We start from the raw sequence: 17,790 nt of genomic DNA on the forward strand, positions 1-17,790 counted from the left end.
CCTTCTCTTTCTCTGCCCCCCACCCTCTCTGTCTTTCTCTCTCCCCCCTCCCTCTCTCTCCTTCTCTTTCTCTTTCTCTTCCCCCCCACCCTCTCTGTCTTTCTCTCTCCCCCTCCCTCTCTCTCCTTCTCTTTCTCTGCCCCCCACCCTTTCTGTCTTTCTCTCCCCCCTCCCTCTCTCTCCTTCTCTTTCTCTTCCCACTCTCTCTCTCTATCTCTCTCTCTATCTCTCTCTCTCTATCTCTCTCTCTCTCTCTCAATACAATCAAAAGGGCTTTACTGGCATGGGAAACATTTTTACATTACCAAAGCAAGTGAAATAAACAATACAAAATGAACAGTAAATATTACACTCACAAACGTTTCAAATGTAATATTATTATATATAGTGTTGAAACAAAGTTCAAAAGGCAAAAAAGATATACATAAATATGGGTTGTATTTCCAATGGTGTTTGTTCTTCACTGGTTGCCCTTTTCTTGTGGCAACACAGGTCACAAATCGTGCTGCTGTGATGGCACACTGGTATTTCACCATGTAGATATGGGAGTTGATCAAAATTGGATTTGCTGTCAAATTATTTGTGGGTCTCTTTAATCTAAGGGAAATATGTGTCTCTAATATGGTCATACATTTGGCAGGAGGTTAGGAAGTGCAGCTCGGTTTCCACCTCATTTTGTGGGCAGTGTGCACATAGCCTGTCTTCTCTTGAGAGCCAGGTCTGCCTACAGCAGCCTCTCTCAATAGCAAGGCTATGCTCACTGAGTCTGTACATAGTCAAAGGTATCCTTAATTTTGGGTCAGTCACAGTGGTCAGGTATTCTGCCACTGTGTACTCTCTATTTAGGGCCAAATAGCATTGTAGTTAGTTCTGTTTTTTTGTTAATTCTTTCCAATGTTTCAAGTAATTATCTTTTTTTTGTGATGGTTGGGTGTTGCTGTCTTGGGGCTCTATGGGATCTGTTTGTGAACAGAGCATCAGGACCAGCTTGCTTAGTGAACTCTTCTCCAGGTTCATCTCTCTGTAGGTGATGGCTTTGTTATGGAAGGTTTGGGAATCACTTCCTTTTAGGTGGTTGTAGAATTTAACGTCTCTTTTCTGGATTTGGATAATTAGCGGGTATCGGCCTAATTCTGCTCTGCATGCATTATTTAGTGTTTTACATTCTACACGGAGGATATTTTTGCAGAATCTGCATGCAGAGTTTCAATTTGGTGTTTGTCCCATTTTGTGAATTATTGGTTGGTGAGTGGATACCATACCTCACATCCATAAAGGGAAAGGGGTTCTATAACTGATTCAAGTATTTGTAGCCAGATTCTAATTGATATGTCGAATTGTATGTTCTTTTTGATGGCGTAGACGGCCCTTCTTGCCTGCGGCGCTGATGTTTAGGCCGAGGTATGTATAGTTTTTTGTGTGCTCTAGGGCAACGGTATCTAGATGAAATTTGTATTTGTGATCCTGGCAACTGGACATTTACTGTCAGGGCCCATGTCTGGCAGAATCTGTGCAGAATATATACATGCTGCTGTAGGCCCTCCTTGGTTGGGGACAGAAGCACCAGATCATCAGCAAAATGTAGACATTTGACTTCAGATTCTAGTAGGGTGAGGCAGGGTGCTGCAGCCTGTTCTAGTGCATCCCGGTCTCACCCTACAGCCCTGAAGAAAGAAAAGTGTGTGTTTATTTGAAGCGCAAACTTATTGTTTTTGTCTCTCTCTCTCTCTCTTTCTCCTGTCCTCCCCCCTCTCTCTCTCTCTCTCTTCCTCCCCCTCTCTCTCTATTGCTTCCTCTCTCTTTATCTCCCTCTCCCTCTCTCTTTCTCTCTCTTTATCTCCCTCTCCCTCCTTTCCCTCTCTCTTTATCTCCCTCCCCCCCTCTCTCTCTCAGCCAATGCTCAAAGCTTGCTGTCCTCTGTCTATCTCTCATCCCTCGTTTACCATCTGTCTATTTGCCCTCGTAGCATTCTTATCTTCCATTTCATTTGCTTTTGCAGTCATTTCCATCACCACATAGCTTACTGTACTCTACACAGCACTGCTATAAAGAGTAATTGGTGCTTAGCAGAGAGAATGAGCCTGTATCTTCAACAATACCATGAGACGTGAGCCACAATCAGGATGTGAGTGAGAGAGCTGCTTGAGGATCAGTAGTTTTATAAATTCAATGGCAGATGGGGCCGGCAAACTGATCATGATTCTGCAACATTGCAAGTGTGTGTGTGGGGGGGGGGCACTTCCTTGATTAAAAATCTATTTTTACAAATATGTAAATGAATATACTGTATAATGAAACATTTCTCAGGAATTGTTGTCCAGTGAAGTTGCTAATAGACACTGTCTAAATACTGTCTAGCTGTCTCTGCTTTTTATATGGAAATTACGTTTTTTCTTTTCATTTAGGGCAGCACATTAGAAGCCATGGAAAAAATGCATATTTTCCAATAAAATGCCTCAATTCAAAAGCCGGGTTACACCTATTCACTCAATCATGCATTTCCCCTCAAATGTCTCAAATTCCCTTTAGCCATGATAATAGCAACAATCAATATGTTTCCATGCCTATATAGTATCCCAGAAAACTTCCCACACATATTATTCCTCACTTCCTCTCTCCTCACAGAATTCTTATGAGGCTGATACATATAGATCAGACATGGAAAGTAATGCACCTCCCACTGGCTGCTGACGTCAGGGCCCAATGCACTGGCCTACGTCTGCAGCTTGGAGCCAGGCAGCCTCCTGCAGCCCTGCCCTGTTCCTGGCACAGGGTCTGCTTCCATCCACTGGGAGACAGATGAAAGTCAATGGGCCCAGAGAGGGAGATGGAGAGAGAGGCATATAGCTAGCCTAGTGCAATCTGGATCTGCAAAGAAACCAGAGTAGAACATAGTGGTACTGTAAATTATCCAAAAGCAGTTTGAGTTTCATCAGTGAGTCAAGCCGATTAACTGCACCTCCTATGAAGGTCCAGGGATTTGGAATTGAAAATGGAAGTCCTTGAATAGTATGGTTTTGGGGTACATTTAATTTAGCGGTTCATTTGGAGTCTTTGTCAATCTGACTGCAATTACATTCTCAAACACAAAGGTTTTGAATCAGTGAACTTTAAAGACAAGAGTCGGCCTCTAATGACCAATTGAAGGGGACACTAGTTAGTTCCAAGAGGACTTTGTCATCTTTCTGATGTTAGAAAACAGCACGTCCGCACAGCATACTACCACCCCCAGGCCAATGGAGGAGTGAAATGCTTCAATCAGACCTTGAAGAATGGCCTTAGAGTACGCCTTGCCAAAGGGTGTACGTTCACCAAGGCCCTCTTCCACAGAGATGACTGTACTCAACCACCACTACACTTCCTCACCATTAATTGACAGTATCTCACCATAATGACAGCTCTTCAAGGCTTTGAAAAAAGTCACTGACTTTTCAGGGCTCAATTTTAACAAGCATAACTCAATGGTAAATCTAAGAGCTGGCGGTAGCGCTATAGGTTCAGGGGTGTGTCAGAAATCCTTTTTGCTATTTACACAACAAAAAATTATCGACGCAGTGCTGTCAGTGACACAAAGGGGCTGGGTTTTGATGAATAGAGAGGCTTGGCCTCTCACTGGCCAATCAGAAGGTGCTCCATGGCTAAATATGTAGTTGCTTCCAGTTGTGTATTTACGGTCTTTTATGTATTGCTTGGAATCAACTCCAATTCCAAATGTTAGTCTGTTCTAGTTTGTTAAATAGCTTACAGAAACGAATTAAGAAAATGTAGACCTATCCTATCTATGCTAAATACGTTTCCTTGAACCTGTTTGCAGTCCACATTGTTCTAAGTAATTGCATGGCTTCATTGTGGAAATATATAGGCCTACATAGCATGCACACTGATATAGAGGCTAGGTCTACTGTAAATTACAACATGGCTGAGCATGGACATGCCAAATATTGTCAATAGGCAAGATAAAATTCATTATTGATAAGGCCTAAAAAGAGAGTGAATAATTCTAGTCAAATTCTAAACAAAATGAAACAACAACTAGTTTTAAATAGTCTAAATACACTTACAGGCACCATAATTGCTCCCTGTAGGCAAATCATATTAAAACAATGATGCAGGAGGGTTTTACGCACATCCAGACGTTTCACAGTAGCTGGACAAAGGTCCAATATAAAGAGAAAGGGAGATTGTCCACTCACCGTTATACTGCTCCCAAATATAATGTTTAATGAACATATTTCAACCATCTTACAGATCACACTGCCTAAAATACCCAGATAAAAAGGGAATGGCAGCTCACTGTTTTGCTACCGTGATTAAAATGTATTTCCAAGCCGTGTCAAGAGCCAAACCCTTTGTCGACGGTCTTGTCTAGCCTACTTGATTGCATTGGGCAGGAAAAAAACAGCCTTCATTGAGAGGAGGGGAGACTATGCTTGGTTTTTATCAAATAAAACGAAAAAGCATTCGTTTTTATGTTTCTTAATACGAAGTATACAGGCACCAGAAGCATATTACTCTAGTCCCATGTTCACATGGACAGTGTGCATCACGGCTGGATATGCTGCGTTTCCGCTGTCAAAATGAATTCCATAACCAACCGTGTTACTGCTAAAACCAGCTTTTTGTTGATCTTAAATATCCCCACCAGTGTTGCCTGAAATTAGCACTTTGAATCATGTTTTTAAGGACACACCTCAAATGTTTCAGCCCTTCCCATCTGAGCGCAAGCAAGCTGATATAAGACAGGTAAATGAAAAGCCCTTCCCATCTGAGCGCAAGCAAGCTGATATAAGACAGGTAAATGAAAAGCCCTTCCCATCTGAGCGCAAGCAAGCTGATATAAGACAGGTAAATGAAAAGCCCTTCCCATCTGAGCGCAAGCAAGCTGATATAAGACAGGTAAATGAAAAGCCCTTCCCATCTGAGCGCAAGCAAGCTGATATAAGACAGGTAAATTAAAAGCCCTTCCCAACAGTGCAGAGAGAGAAAAAACATGATAACATGAGAAACAAACTAGTGCATTCCTCCCTATGTAGTGCACTAGTTTGACCAGGGTCCATAGGGCTATTCAGGGTAAGGGTGCCATTTACGGCACAGCCTTGATATTTCCTGTTTTCTTCCGTCTCTGGGTTTATGAAATGGATAAGGATCGTCCCGGATTAAAGACTTACCAATTAGATATTTCCCCTGGTGAGGTTAATGAAGGATTAAGCCATGATTTAGGACCTCTCAGAGACCCCAGCCCAGACCCCATCTACAGAACCATGGGCTCAGCCAATAACAAACATACAAATTACTCAATTAGCAAACTTGCATGCCCTGTCACTGTGGTTCCAACCTCAAGCCCACACACACATACACTTTGCACATGCACGGGTACGCACGGACACACACACACACGCACACTTATCCTAACAACTCAAAAGTCGCATTTGTCCCATCTCACATCATATCAAGAGGGAACCCCACCAAAGCTAAATAGAAAGACAACTCCCAAAAAGAGGTCAAATCCAGCTGGAACAGACCAACCTATCCTCCTCATAACAACCAGACTTGGTCCTACCTGCACCAGGTTCCACCCCTCCAGTGACTCAGCGATGATGGATGTGACAGAAGGACACACCCCTCCGAAGATCATCAGGTGTTTGGGTCCGTAGCATATGGCGTCGAAGAAGGCCCTCAATCCCTTGGCGTTGTCACACTGCATAGGGACAGATAGGAGGTTTGGCAGAGAGAGAGAGAGAGAGAGAGAGAGAGAGAGAGAGAGAGAGAGAGAGAGAGAGAGAGAGAGAGAGAGAGAGAGACAGAGAGAGAGAGAGAGACAGAGAGAGAGACAGAGAGAGAGAGAGAGAGACAGAGAGAGAGAGAGATTAAAAGCTGCATTACATTTTTCTAGACTATTTTGGGCTGGGAAGTGGCTGGCATGCAACGTTGGAAGCACAAATTTAATTGTGCTCTGTACTGCACACCTCTTACTGTAGCACGGTAGTATGGGCCAATTCCCTATAGGGTTCAAAGGGGCTCTGATCTAATGAAGTGCCTTACATAGGGACTAGGGTGTCACCTGGACCTCACCTTTGGAGTTTGTGGGGAAAGTTTTCATTTGGAAAGGACAGAATTATGTGAGGCACACACAGACAGACTATGTTAGCAATATACAGAAGTCTAAACATACACTACAAATACATGTGCCTCCTATAGATATGCAATGCATACCTGTAAGTCCAAGTGTAGCACTTAAATACATTGTTATGCAATATGTGAGTACAAATCTGAAATACAATAGTAATGAACAAAACATGGCGTGATGTGATATCTCGAAATTATGTGTGAGAGAGAGAGGGGGGAAGAGAGAGGGGGAGAGGGAGAGAGAGATGAGAGGGAGAGAGAGGGGGAGAGGGAGAGGGGGGAAGAGAGAGGGGGAGAGGGAGAGAGAGGGGGAGAGGGAGAGGGGGAAGAGAGAGGGGGGAGAGGGAGAGGGGGGAAGAGAGAGGGGGGTAGAGGGGGAAGAGAGAGGGGGGAGAGGGAGAGAGAGGGGGGAGAGGGAGAGAGAGGGGGGAAGAGAGGGGGGGGGAGAGAGAGATGAGAGGGAGAGGGGGGAAGAGAGAGGGGGAGAGGGAGAGAGAGATGAGAGGGAGAGAGAGGGGGAGAGGGAGAGAGAGATGAGAGAGAGAGGGGGGAGGGAGAGAGAGATGCGAGGGAGAGAGAGGGGGGGGAGAGATGAGAGGGAGAGAGAGGGGGGAGAGGGAGAGAGAGATGAGAGGGAGAGAGAGATGAGAGGGAGAGGGGGGAACAGAGAGGGGGGAGAGGGAGAGAGGGGGGAGAGGGAGAGAGAGATGAGAGGGAGAGAGGGGGAGAGGGAGAGAGAGATGAGAGAGAGGGGGGAGGGAGAGAAAGATGCGATGGAGAGAGGGGGGAGAGGGAGAGAGAGATGAGAGGGAGAGAGAGGGAGAGGGAGAGAGAGATGAGAGAGAGAGAGAGAGAGAGAGAGAGAGGGGGGAGAGGGAGAGAGAGATGAGAGAGAGAGGGGGGAGAGGGAGAGAGAGGGGGAGATGGAGAGAGAGATGAGAGGGAGAGAGATGACAGGGAGAGAGAGGGGGTAGAGGGAGAGCGAGATGAGAGGGAGAGAGAAAGAGGGGGGATAGGGAGAGAGAGATGAGACAGAGAGATATGAGAGGGAGAGAGAGGGGGGAGAGGAAGAAGAGAGAGAGAGGGGGGAGAGGGAGAGAGAGATAAGAGGAAGAGAGAGAGATGAGAGGGAGAGAGACGATCCCACTGCTGCTACTGCAGAATGCAGCCATCACCATGGCAACGGTCTTGGCTCTGTAGAACTGCGGGAGGGAGATGAGAACAGGGGTAGAAAGAAAGAGAGAGAGAGAGAGAGAGAGAGAGAATGGGGAGAGAGAGAGAGAGAGAGAGAGAGAGAGAGAGAGGAGAGAGAGAGAGAGAGAGAGAGAGAATGGGGAGAGAGAGAGCGAGGGAAACAAATGGAATAGCTCTATTGATTGCTATGTGAGCTCCCTAACTAGTTTTGCTGTGATTTTCTGAATTTGTAATGATATTCCTATCACTTCTTGCCCCTATTATTACCAGTCAATTCAGGATGTTCTCCTGTGTGTATATAGAGTCGGAGGCAATGTCCACCTTGATGCAGTGAAGCTACACTTTTGAGGTGGTTTCACCTTGTTAAGATCATGTAGGTCTGAATTAGATTTCCTTCCAAGACAGCGTTGCGCGACTCAGTGGCAGGGATGAGAAATCGAACAGAGGACCTCAATGGAAATAAGCCTTCAGCCTTTATTGTGTTTTCATTCTCGATAATTTTTGTAATTATGTTTCTGGCAGCATTATGGGTATAGGTTCTCTCTTGCAACACAGCTCCAGTTACTGATTTCATTTTCAAATAGCTTGGAGTGTCGACTTCCTAATTTTTGTACAGTATATTGACTGTTGTTAAATGACAACAATATCGATTGATTAATTTTGGGGTGTTAAATAAATGTAAACATTTTGTCTGGCTACACAACCAATTGGCAAACCTATTGCAAACTTATTGCAAACCTATTGCATTCCTATGGCAAACCTATTGCAAACCTATGGCAAACCTATTGCAAGCCTATTGCAAACCTATTGCAAACCTATTGCAAGCCTATTGTAAACCTATTGCAAACCTATTGCAAACCTATTGCAAACCTAAGGCAAATTGAGAAATCATGTGACTAAACAGAACAAAAAGAAGGAGAAAATATGCTGTGAAACAAAGATAAATGCTATAAAGAATTATGGTAAAAAGCTTTGCAGCACATTAAATTACATTTTGGGCAGAAAGTTAAACTCAGTTCCATCATTCATTGAATCAGATGGTTCATTCATCACAAAACCCACTGATATTGCCAACTATTTTAATGATTTTTTCATTGGCAAGATTTGTACATTTAGACATGACATGCCAGCAACAAACGCCAAACCTACACATCCAAGAATAATTGACCAAATAATAAAAGACAAGCATTGTAATTTTGAATTCCGTATAGTGAGTGTAGAAGAGGTGACAAAATGATTGTTGTCTATCAACAATGACAAGTCACCGGGTCTGACAAACTACTGAGGATGACAGCGAATGATATTGTCACTCCTATTGGCCATCTCTTCAATCTAAGCCTACAGGAAAGTGTGTTCCCTCAGGCCTGGAGAGAAGCAAAAGTCATTGCGCTACCCAAGAATAGTAAAGCCCTGTTTACTGGCTCAAAGAGCTGACCAATCAGCCTGTATTCAATTTTAACCAGATACAATACTACAGTCAATAACTTGACAACAGACTTTCAGCACACTTATAGGGAAGGGCCTTCAACATGCACGGTATTTACACGAATGACTGATGATTGGCTGAGAGAAAATGATAATGATGTGGGAGCTGATTTGCTAGTCTTCAGTGAGGCTGAAGACGTATGTTTTACATTGGTTATCATGTTATTAGTCCCACCCTCCAGCTCCATTAAACCCCTCCCATCTGTCTCTCAACATCATCCATTTCAGATTTCTACTTGCCATATATTTTTCAACTGTGCTGTGATGCTTCACAAAAGTACTGAACCTTTCTATTCTCATAGCTTTGACAGATTGTAAATTAAAATGTTTTTGCTAAAATAATGATTGTATTATTGATTGATTAACTATGGCTTTTCAAATCACCCAGTATTGCTATCTGTAGCGTTAGTTCCAGGCAGATTTCAAATTTCAAGTTTGAATTCTTCAGCCATTCCTGGACCTGTGACCAAAAATGAGCTACATATGGACAATACCAAAATAAATTATCTAATGACTCTGCCTCCTCACAGCAAAATCTGCAGAGCTGGGAAGATTGTGTCCCCCATATATATAACATTATATTGGTTGCAAGAAGTTTGTATAGTAATTTAAATTTAATTTTGAATCCGGCATGGTTTTGCATATCAATTCATAAACCATGTGCCATGGAATGGGTACATCGAAAATCTCTTCCCAACTATTTTGCAATTTATATGGCACAGCTGTCAGTCTTTTGGTCCTTAAATTAAATTGGCATATGTTTTTATTTATCACACTTTTCGTTAACTATTTATGTTCTTTAATACAGGGCCGACATACAAGTTCCTTACTTTTTCCCCTTCTACTTGCCTCTTCCATTTTTGTGTTTATGCTGCAATTAATTGGTTGTAATTTTGGGTAGAGCAGACATTTCCATATGTCTGTGTTAGCTGCATGTGTGACAACTCCACCGGTCCTATTTATGATATCATTCACTACAATTACACTTTTTTTATTTTTTCTTCGAAAAATATGTTTTTTTAATCAATTAGAATATTTGAGTTTATAGTTTCAATATTTGTTGTATTATTTGTCCTGTCTTTTCAGGTGGATTAGACTGAAATTGCAACCAACTTCTTTCTAAGGCTTGTTTAAAAAATAACAGTATTTTAGAGATGATTTCCTTTTCAAACTACCGAAAGTGAGCAGGTGTAATCTGAATAAAGGAAAAAATACCATTCTTGAACATGGGATGAGACATCCCTATCAATTTACTAGAGAACCAGTTTGGATGGAAGTATAACTTTTGTATGACTGATGCCTTTAGTGAGAGGTCTAATGCTTTAATATTTAATCATTTCTGGCCTCCAAATTCATATTCGTTATATAAATAGGCCCTTTTCATTTTGTCTGGCTTGGCATTCCAAATCAAATTGAATATTTTTTGTTCATATAATTTAAAAAGCAGGTCACTAGGTGTAGGTAAAACCATAAGCAAATAGCTAAACTGTGATATGACAAAAGAGTTAATCAGGGTGATTTTTTCACAAATAGACAGGTATTTTTCTTTCCATGGTCGCAAGAGCTTATCTATTTTTGCTCTTTCTATAAAAAATATCTTTCTTTTGGGATTTGCATACCGAGTATGTCCACATCTCCGTCAGACCATTTAATTGGTCATTTATAGTTTAAAACCTTCTGAGATGTAGCCATTATTTACTATTTTACACCTAGGGTTACAATACATAACTTTAACCCATTTTATTAGAGATTCCACAAAATTGAAATATTTTAGGCATTTATATATAAACTCCATTCGTACTTTATCAAAAGCCTTTTCAAAGTCAGCTATGAAAACCAGGCCTGGTGTCCCCGATATTTCATAGTATTCTATTGTTTCAGTAGAAAAGAACAGTTGCATCATCCCAGAGCCCAACTCAAGAATTTACGAAAGCATATACAGTTGCAGCTGTATGAGAAGGCCTGCAATACTGCCAAAAAAATGGGCAGAATTGGGGTGATTTTATGAACCATTGTCACGTTGTAGATGATGGAGGTCAAATGTTCCCCTTTTCCCTGAAACACCCACAACATGGTCCCCCGTAATGACTATATTCCCAAGCATCTTCATGCAGTCAGGCTTTTGATTTTGTTCCCTCCAGTGCCACAATAATATGCCCCCTCTCTGAATGTCCGAGTGTGACCCCCTCCCCATGGGTTACTGCAGCTAGTGTTGCCAGCGCTGCCACTGCCTGGGTGGGGGCACCCGAACAGAATCCCCACCGACTAGGTACAAGGTCGTCAAGGTTCGCATTAGCAGCTTTGAGAATTTCCTTGTATAGTATGCTCTCCCTTTAGAGGGCTTTGGCTTTGCAGGACCAACCCTGCCAAGCAGGCTCAGAATCTTGAGGGGGCGGTGCTGCTCTAGGTCTCTGACCGCATTTTGGCTGCATACAGGCCGCTTACAGCAGGCCCATAAAACAGTTAGGGACTTCTCCTTAGTATCTGGGTCATTCAGGTGGGTGTCTAGAGTATAGGGTTGTGGACCGTTCCATCAATATAGGGTCCTAAATAAATAAACTAGATGTATAATTTATTTAAAAATGTAGCTCCCCATGATAGGACAATAAATAAATAAGATGTGTAATTCATTAATTCATCAAACATTGGTTCTGGTATATGCAACCATTTCCTTTCTCACTCAACGCCACACTTTCCCAAACATCAAAAAACACACACCTCACCACCTACACATACTGTGCCTTCTGTTTACTGAGTTTTTATCTTCACCATGTTGAATTAGTGCTTTTGTGTTCCAATTAGTTATATTTGACGATATATAGAAAAGCTATATTTTTTGTTGTATTATTACAATCCATAACCGGGCTAGAATTGTGTTTCATCATTTTCCTCATCTATAATAACTTTGCAGCCATGGAGTAGTCTTTGTGTCTCTGAACAACTGGTTATCAATATATAGTTTATCGACGACGAGAGCTACTCGTTTCCCTTTCAATCTACTTTCCTTGAACATTGGATACAGAACCTTACACCGTTCTGCAATTTCCTTCGGGAACTGGTCATTCATGCCAATTTGGGTTCCAGCAAGTCTTTTACCCAGGCTTTTAACCATTATTTTATCTTTAAAGAAAGCAAATTTGTCAACTATTGGGCGTTCATACCTCTGCCTTCTCTTTCCGAAGTGGTGTACACATTCGAGTTGGATTTTGTTGATAGCTTTGCGTGGAATCTGAAGCTCTGTAAGGAGGAACTCTCTAACTACAGATTCAGGAACTTCTCCTTCTTTCTCTTGGATACTTGTAAGTACTAGATTCTCTCTCATGGATCTAGTCTGTATGTCAAGTAAGGCTTCTCTCATTAACTTTGGTTTCAATCTTGTTGACTTTCCCTTTTAGCTTGTTTGTATCTTTCTCCAATGTCGCAGCTTTTTCATCCCTCATCTCGAGGTCTGCCTTAAACTCTTTTATATCCTTACTGACTAATTCAAGTATACCCAGTTTGTCATTTATGGATTTTAACAGATCGGTTTTGACCTTTACCATTCCCGGTGGTGAAAATATTTAATTGTCTGTGTCTTGTAGAAGAGTCAAGTTTTCGTTTTGAAATAGGTTCCCCTGTCTTACTCTCCGCCATGTTTGGGTGTTGATTGTTTCCGTAATACTTGTCGATAAATGTTTCTAGTCTTAAGATTTATTTTGTGTTGTCATCCAGATTGAAGATTATCATCCACCAGATTGCTAATATTTAGTCTAATATACCGATATTGAATATTATGTTTTTATCTTGAGGTGCTCTACATAACTAAGTTCAGTCCACCATCTTCAGTCCGCCATCAGTGCGGCTTTTTACATTATTGATCATAGTCTGCTGCTTTAAAAACATATATGTTATGGCTTTACACCACCTGCTATACACAGAGGGTGTTCTTTAATGGTATTCCTTCTCCAACATAATCCAGGAAGAATCAGGCATTCGCCAGGGCAGCTGTCTAGGCCCCTTACTTTTGTCAATCTTTACTAATGACCTATCACTGGCTCTGAATAAAGCCCATTTGTCTATGTATGCAGATGACTCAACACTATACACATCAGCTACTGCAGTGAGAAGTAGCTGTAGTAACACTAAACAAAGATCTGCAGTCAGTTTCAGAATGGGTAGAAAGATAAGTTAGTCCTAAATATTTCAAAAACTAAAAGAATTGTATTTGGGACAAATCGTTCACTAAACCCTAAACCTCAACTAAAGGAGGAGACTAAATGGCCTGGAGTAACCCTGGATTTTAAACTGCTATGGTCAAAACATATCGATGCAACAGTAGCTAAGATGGGGAGAGGTCTGTCGATAATAAAGCCCTGCTATGCCTTCTTAACAACAATATCAACAAGGTAGGTCCTACATGCCCTAGTTTTGTTGCACCTGGACTACTGCCCAGTTGTGTGGTCAGGTGCCAAAAAGAGGGAATTGGGAAAACTCGCCCAGAACAGGGCAGCACGGCTGGCCCTTAAATGTACACGTAGGCTTCCGGTTCAGCATGTGAATGGAGAAGAAGCTTGTGGATGAGGTGCATTAATTCATTTAGCCCAATTTTTGGTTTGCATTACACTTTCTTACATATCGGATTTGATTGATGAGTTCGTAAGTTACCTTTTTGATTCAAATGTCACACGATCTGAGGAGCAAAAGACCTGTAACTAATGTTTCAACCATGATGGTCACACTCTCCACAGTTCTTCAGAACTTCTGTGTGGTTCTAATGTCGTAAATGACAACTACCCTTGTCACAGCTCAAAACTGCCATCGATGCTGCTCTAGCCACCTTCTACACCGTCCTGGATGGTGTCCGAGCCGCTGCAGATGAACAAGGCCGCCGGCTTGATGGCTTTGAACATGACCTGTGTGACTACAGTGACTGCATAGTAGCCCTTCAGAAAATGGTCGCCTGTCTGTGCTCCGAAAAACCAAAAGCTGATTGACAAGACCGATGACCTGGAATCCACTTCTCGCTGTTGCAATCTTCCAGTTGTTGGCTATACGAGAGAAACTTGAAGGAGGGGACTGCTTTTTACATTAGTTCATTTCAGACTTCTTCGCGGAGTTGCTGGGTCCAGCCATCGTTCAGCTGTCAACTCCAAGCCTAGAGTGTTTATCGGCCGCTTTCACTACTACCGTGACAAGGAGTGCATCCTCCAGAGGAAGGGAAGGGACCAGCTACACTTCTGCGGACTCAAGGTGTTCATCTTTCCTGACCTCAGCTCGACTGTCGCCAAAAAAAGAGCTAAATTACTTGACGTGAAATGCACGTAAAAGTTCAATTCTCACTCCGCTTCCCTGCTCGTCTCCACATTGAACATGATGGGGGGAAGCTACAGTTCGACTCCCACGAGGTTGGACAGTCACTTCTGACCCATATCTTGAATCTATGACCTACTATTTTGCCAGGTAGCAAGCTTAACCTAGCCTACCCTGCAAGTCGAAGGTATGTTTTGATTTTTGTGGCAGGGCCTTTTTCCCCCTGCTGCCATTCCTTTTCTACTCTGCAGAAACACTATAGAACTGATCAAAATGACTAATACTGCCTTGTGTAGTTGTTATTTAAACTACATGTTTGGGATTGCTAGTGTAGTAATGCATGTCTACAATTCCAGGCTTTTCTTTTTTCCTTTTTTCCTCCAGATAACGTTATTTAGGACTTTTCACTCCTTTATTATGCCCCATTGATCATTCATACATGTTCAGGAAACCTACCCAACTACAACATTTTAGGCCCCTAAACCTCCTTAATGTGGATGTAAAGGTGCTGGCGAAGGTGATTAGAGAGGCATCTGGAAGTAGTCTTACCAGGACTCATATCACAGGAACAAACCGGCTAAATAAAGAACAGATATAAAAATTTGTATTCGGACGCTGTTTAGCATAATTTATTTTAAACAATTATCCAACTCCCCTGATATGGTAATTTGCTGTTCTTGGATTCGTCTCTTGTATACATATCCCCAGGACTGTGTCTGTAACAATGACAACCGTTCTAATTATTTTGCCCTGGAACCTGGGACACACCAAGGCTGCCTACTGTCCCCTTTATAATTTGCCGTTGTTATTGAGCCCCTTTCAGTAGCTTTACGGGCATTCTCCACTTTCCAAGGTGTAACACGGGAAGGAGTTGAACATATGTTATCATTATATGCAGATGATTTGTTACTCTATGTAAATAACCCTGTAATCTATTTACCTTCTCTCTTTTCTATTCTGGAGAACTTTGGCTCTTTCTCCGGTTAGAAGCTGAATCTCCAGAAAAGTGAGTGTTTCCCAGTCAATCCAGCAGTACTACAGATCCAGCAGACAGACTTGCCTTTTCAGCTTAGCTACTCTGGTTTCAAATACCTTGGAGTGAACGTAACTCGTTCATTACATGCTCTTTTACATGCTCTTTTACATGCTCTTTTACATGCTCTCTGCAAACATTGCTCCCCTCCTTACGCAAATCAAATCTGATTTTCAGAGATGGGGTAGCTTACCACTGTCACTTATAGAAAGGATTAATGCTGTAAAAGTGAACAGTTTACCCAAATTCCTTTATCTATTTCAATCTATCCCATTGTTTTCATCAAAGTTTTGTTTTACATCAATCCATCAGGTTGTTACCACATTTGTCTGGGGAAGAAAGGTACCCAGAGTCAGTAGATCTTTACTTCAGAGATGCAAGTTTAGTGGAGTGACACCCAAAAGTACTTGTTACATTTTTACTGGAAAATTGTCCAATTCACACACTTATGAAGAGAACATTCCTGGTCATCCCTACTGGCTCTGATCTAGCGGACTAAACACACTTTATTTCTAAATTATGTTGGAGTGTGCCCCTGGCTATCTTTAAATTTAAAAAAAACAAGCGGCAGGGAGTGTGTGGAGGGAGGGAGGAAGGGAGGGTAGTTGGGATATGGTAAAATCTTTGTACTTATGTTGATGTATATTCTGTAAAACTTGAATAAAAAATATATTTAAAAAATAGTATGTACACGTAGAGCTAATATTAATATAATGCATGGTTACTTGTTTTTGTAAGAAGTATTGAAATGTTGAATGCACCGAGCCGTTTGTTCAAACTACTAGCACACAGCTCAGACGCCCATGCATACCCCACAAGTCCAGGTCCAGAACAGACTATGGGAGGTACACAGTACTATATCGAGCCATAGCTACATGGAACTCTATTTCACAGCAAGTAACTTAGGCAAGCAGTAAAATCGGATTTAAAAAATGGATGAAAATACACCTTATGGAATAGCGAGGACTGTGAAGAGTCACACACACAGGTACAAACACACACATAACATACACACTATACACACATAACGTACACACTACACACACATGCACACCTGGATAGTGTGTTGTAGTAGAGCCGTGGATGGAGGAAACACACTAAATGTATTGTGAAATATGTTGAAATATCTATTTTAATATTTAATAATTGTATTATAATGTAGACTGCCTTCATTTTTGCTGGACCCCATGAAGAGTAGGACCCCGGCTTCGGCAGCCGCTAACGGATATCCATAATAAATACAAACACAAAACTACAGCAGTCCAGCTGTTCTGTTAGTTACAGTGCCACAGGGAAAGAGGTGTTGTTGAAACATAAACCCTACTTGGAGTAATAGATGACGTTAACACTGATTATTTCCATTAGGTGTCCATGACAACAACTAGAGGATACATCATTCAATTCCAGAACAAATGCCATCATTGATTGAATTGGAATATGGCCGTTTGAGGCCTTGCTTGCCTTATCATAACTGTTGTGTTCACACAAGCCCTCAAACACGGCTTCTCCTACAGCCTCCTGTTACTACTCCTGTTCCACGCCTTCTTCATCATCCTTCCCTGTGAATCCTTCAGATGTAAACAGCATGCTAGTTATAGTTTTTCTTCAAATACTATAGGTCTAGGAGATCGGATGAAACAGACATACAGTACATTCCAGTGAGGTCTGTGATGAAATACTTGTTCGTAGCCCCGGGAACGAGACATGTGACCTCACTCTACCCCCCCAGCCATTATTCCTCACCCTGGTCCAATCACAGCCAAAAGCCTCCCATTCAATGGTCACAAAGTGGTGGCCAACCAGCACTATGCCGGGGCTATTTTCTCCACCAGAGAGGGAGGGAAAGAGAGAGAGAAAGATGGGGGAGGGGGGTATGCTTTGAGCGTTGACGAACACATGCAGGCCAGTCCCCTTTCCCTCTTTCTCTCGCTCTCTCATTCTCTCTCTCCCTCCCTCTACTTCTGTCGTACATACAGCCACACAATCTGGCTTACCGGCGGTGCTTTGACCAGCGCCGGGTTGCCACAGCAACCCACACAGCACCGCTCTGAGCGGTAAATAAAGGAGGTGGCCGGGCCGGGAGCTTGGTAGAGCTTGGTGGAGCTTGGTGGAGCTTGGTGGAGCTTGGTGGAGCTTGGTAGAGCTTGGTGGAGCTTGGTAGAGCTTGGTGCAGCTTGGTGGAGCTTGGTGCAGCTTGGTGGAGCTTGGTGGAGCTTGGTGGAGCTTGGTGGAGCTTGGTAGAGCTTGGTGGAGCTTGGTAGAGCTTGGTGGAGCTTGGTAGAGTTTGGTGGAGCTTGGTAGAGCTTGGTGCAGCTTGGTGCAGCTTGGTGGAGCTTGGTGGAGCTTGGTAGAGCTTGGTAGAGCTTGGTGGAGCTTGGTGGAGCTTGGTGGAGCTTGGTAGAGCTTGGTGGACCTTGGTGGAGCTTGGTAGAGCTTGGTAGAGCTTGGTGGAGCTTGCTGGAGCTTGGTGGAGCTTAGTGGAGCTTGGTGGAGCTTGGTGGAGCTTGGTGGAGCTTGGTGGAGCTTGGTAGAGCTTGGTGGAGCTTGGTGGAGCTTGGTGGAGCTTGGTGGAGCTTGTTGGAGCTTGGTGGAGCTTGGTAGAGCTTGGTTTTTGACAGCTATTGTATATTTAGCATGTGATTTGGAGACATAATCACAGAAGC

The 17,790-nt window shown here is 42.7% G+C and overlaps 1 protein-coding gene across 1 annotated transcript in view; it reads right to left on the reverse strand.

The window, feature by feature from the left end:
- The window catches only part of gabbr2 (gamma-aminobutyric acid (GABA) B receptor, 2), a 409,428-nt gene that overhangs the window by 290,250 nt on the left and 101,388 nt on the right, over positions 1-17,790 (reverse strand). Inside the window, exon 2 of the mRNA XM_031795138.1 lies at positions 5,561-5,698. Within this exon, the coding sequence (XP_031650998.1) occupies positions 5,561-5,698 (138 nt within the window). The remainder of the gene's footprint in view (positions 1-5,560; positions 5,699-17,790) is intronic.

The sequence above is a fragment of the Oncorhynchus kisutch genome, linkage group LG17, assembly GCF_002021735.2.
Source record: "Oncorhynchus kisutch isolate 150728-3 linkage group LG17, Okis_V2, whole genome shotgun sequence".
Lineage (NCBI taxonomy): Eukaryota > Metazoa > Chordata > Actinopteri > Salmoniformes > Salmonidae > Oncorhynchus > Oncorhynchus kisutch.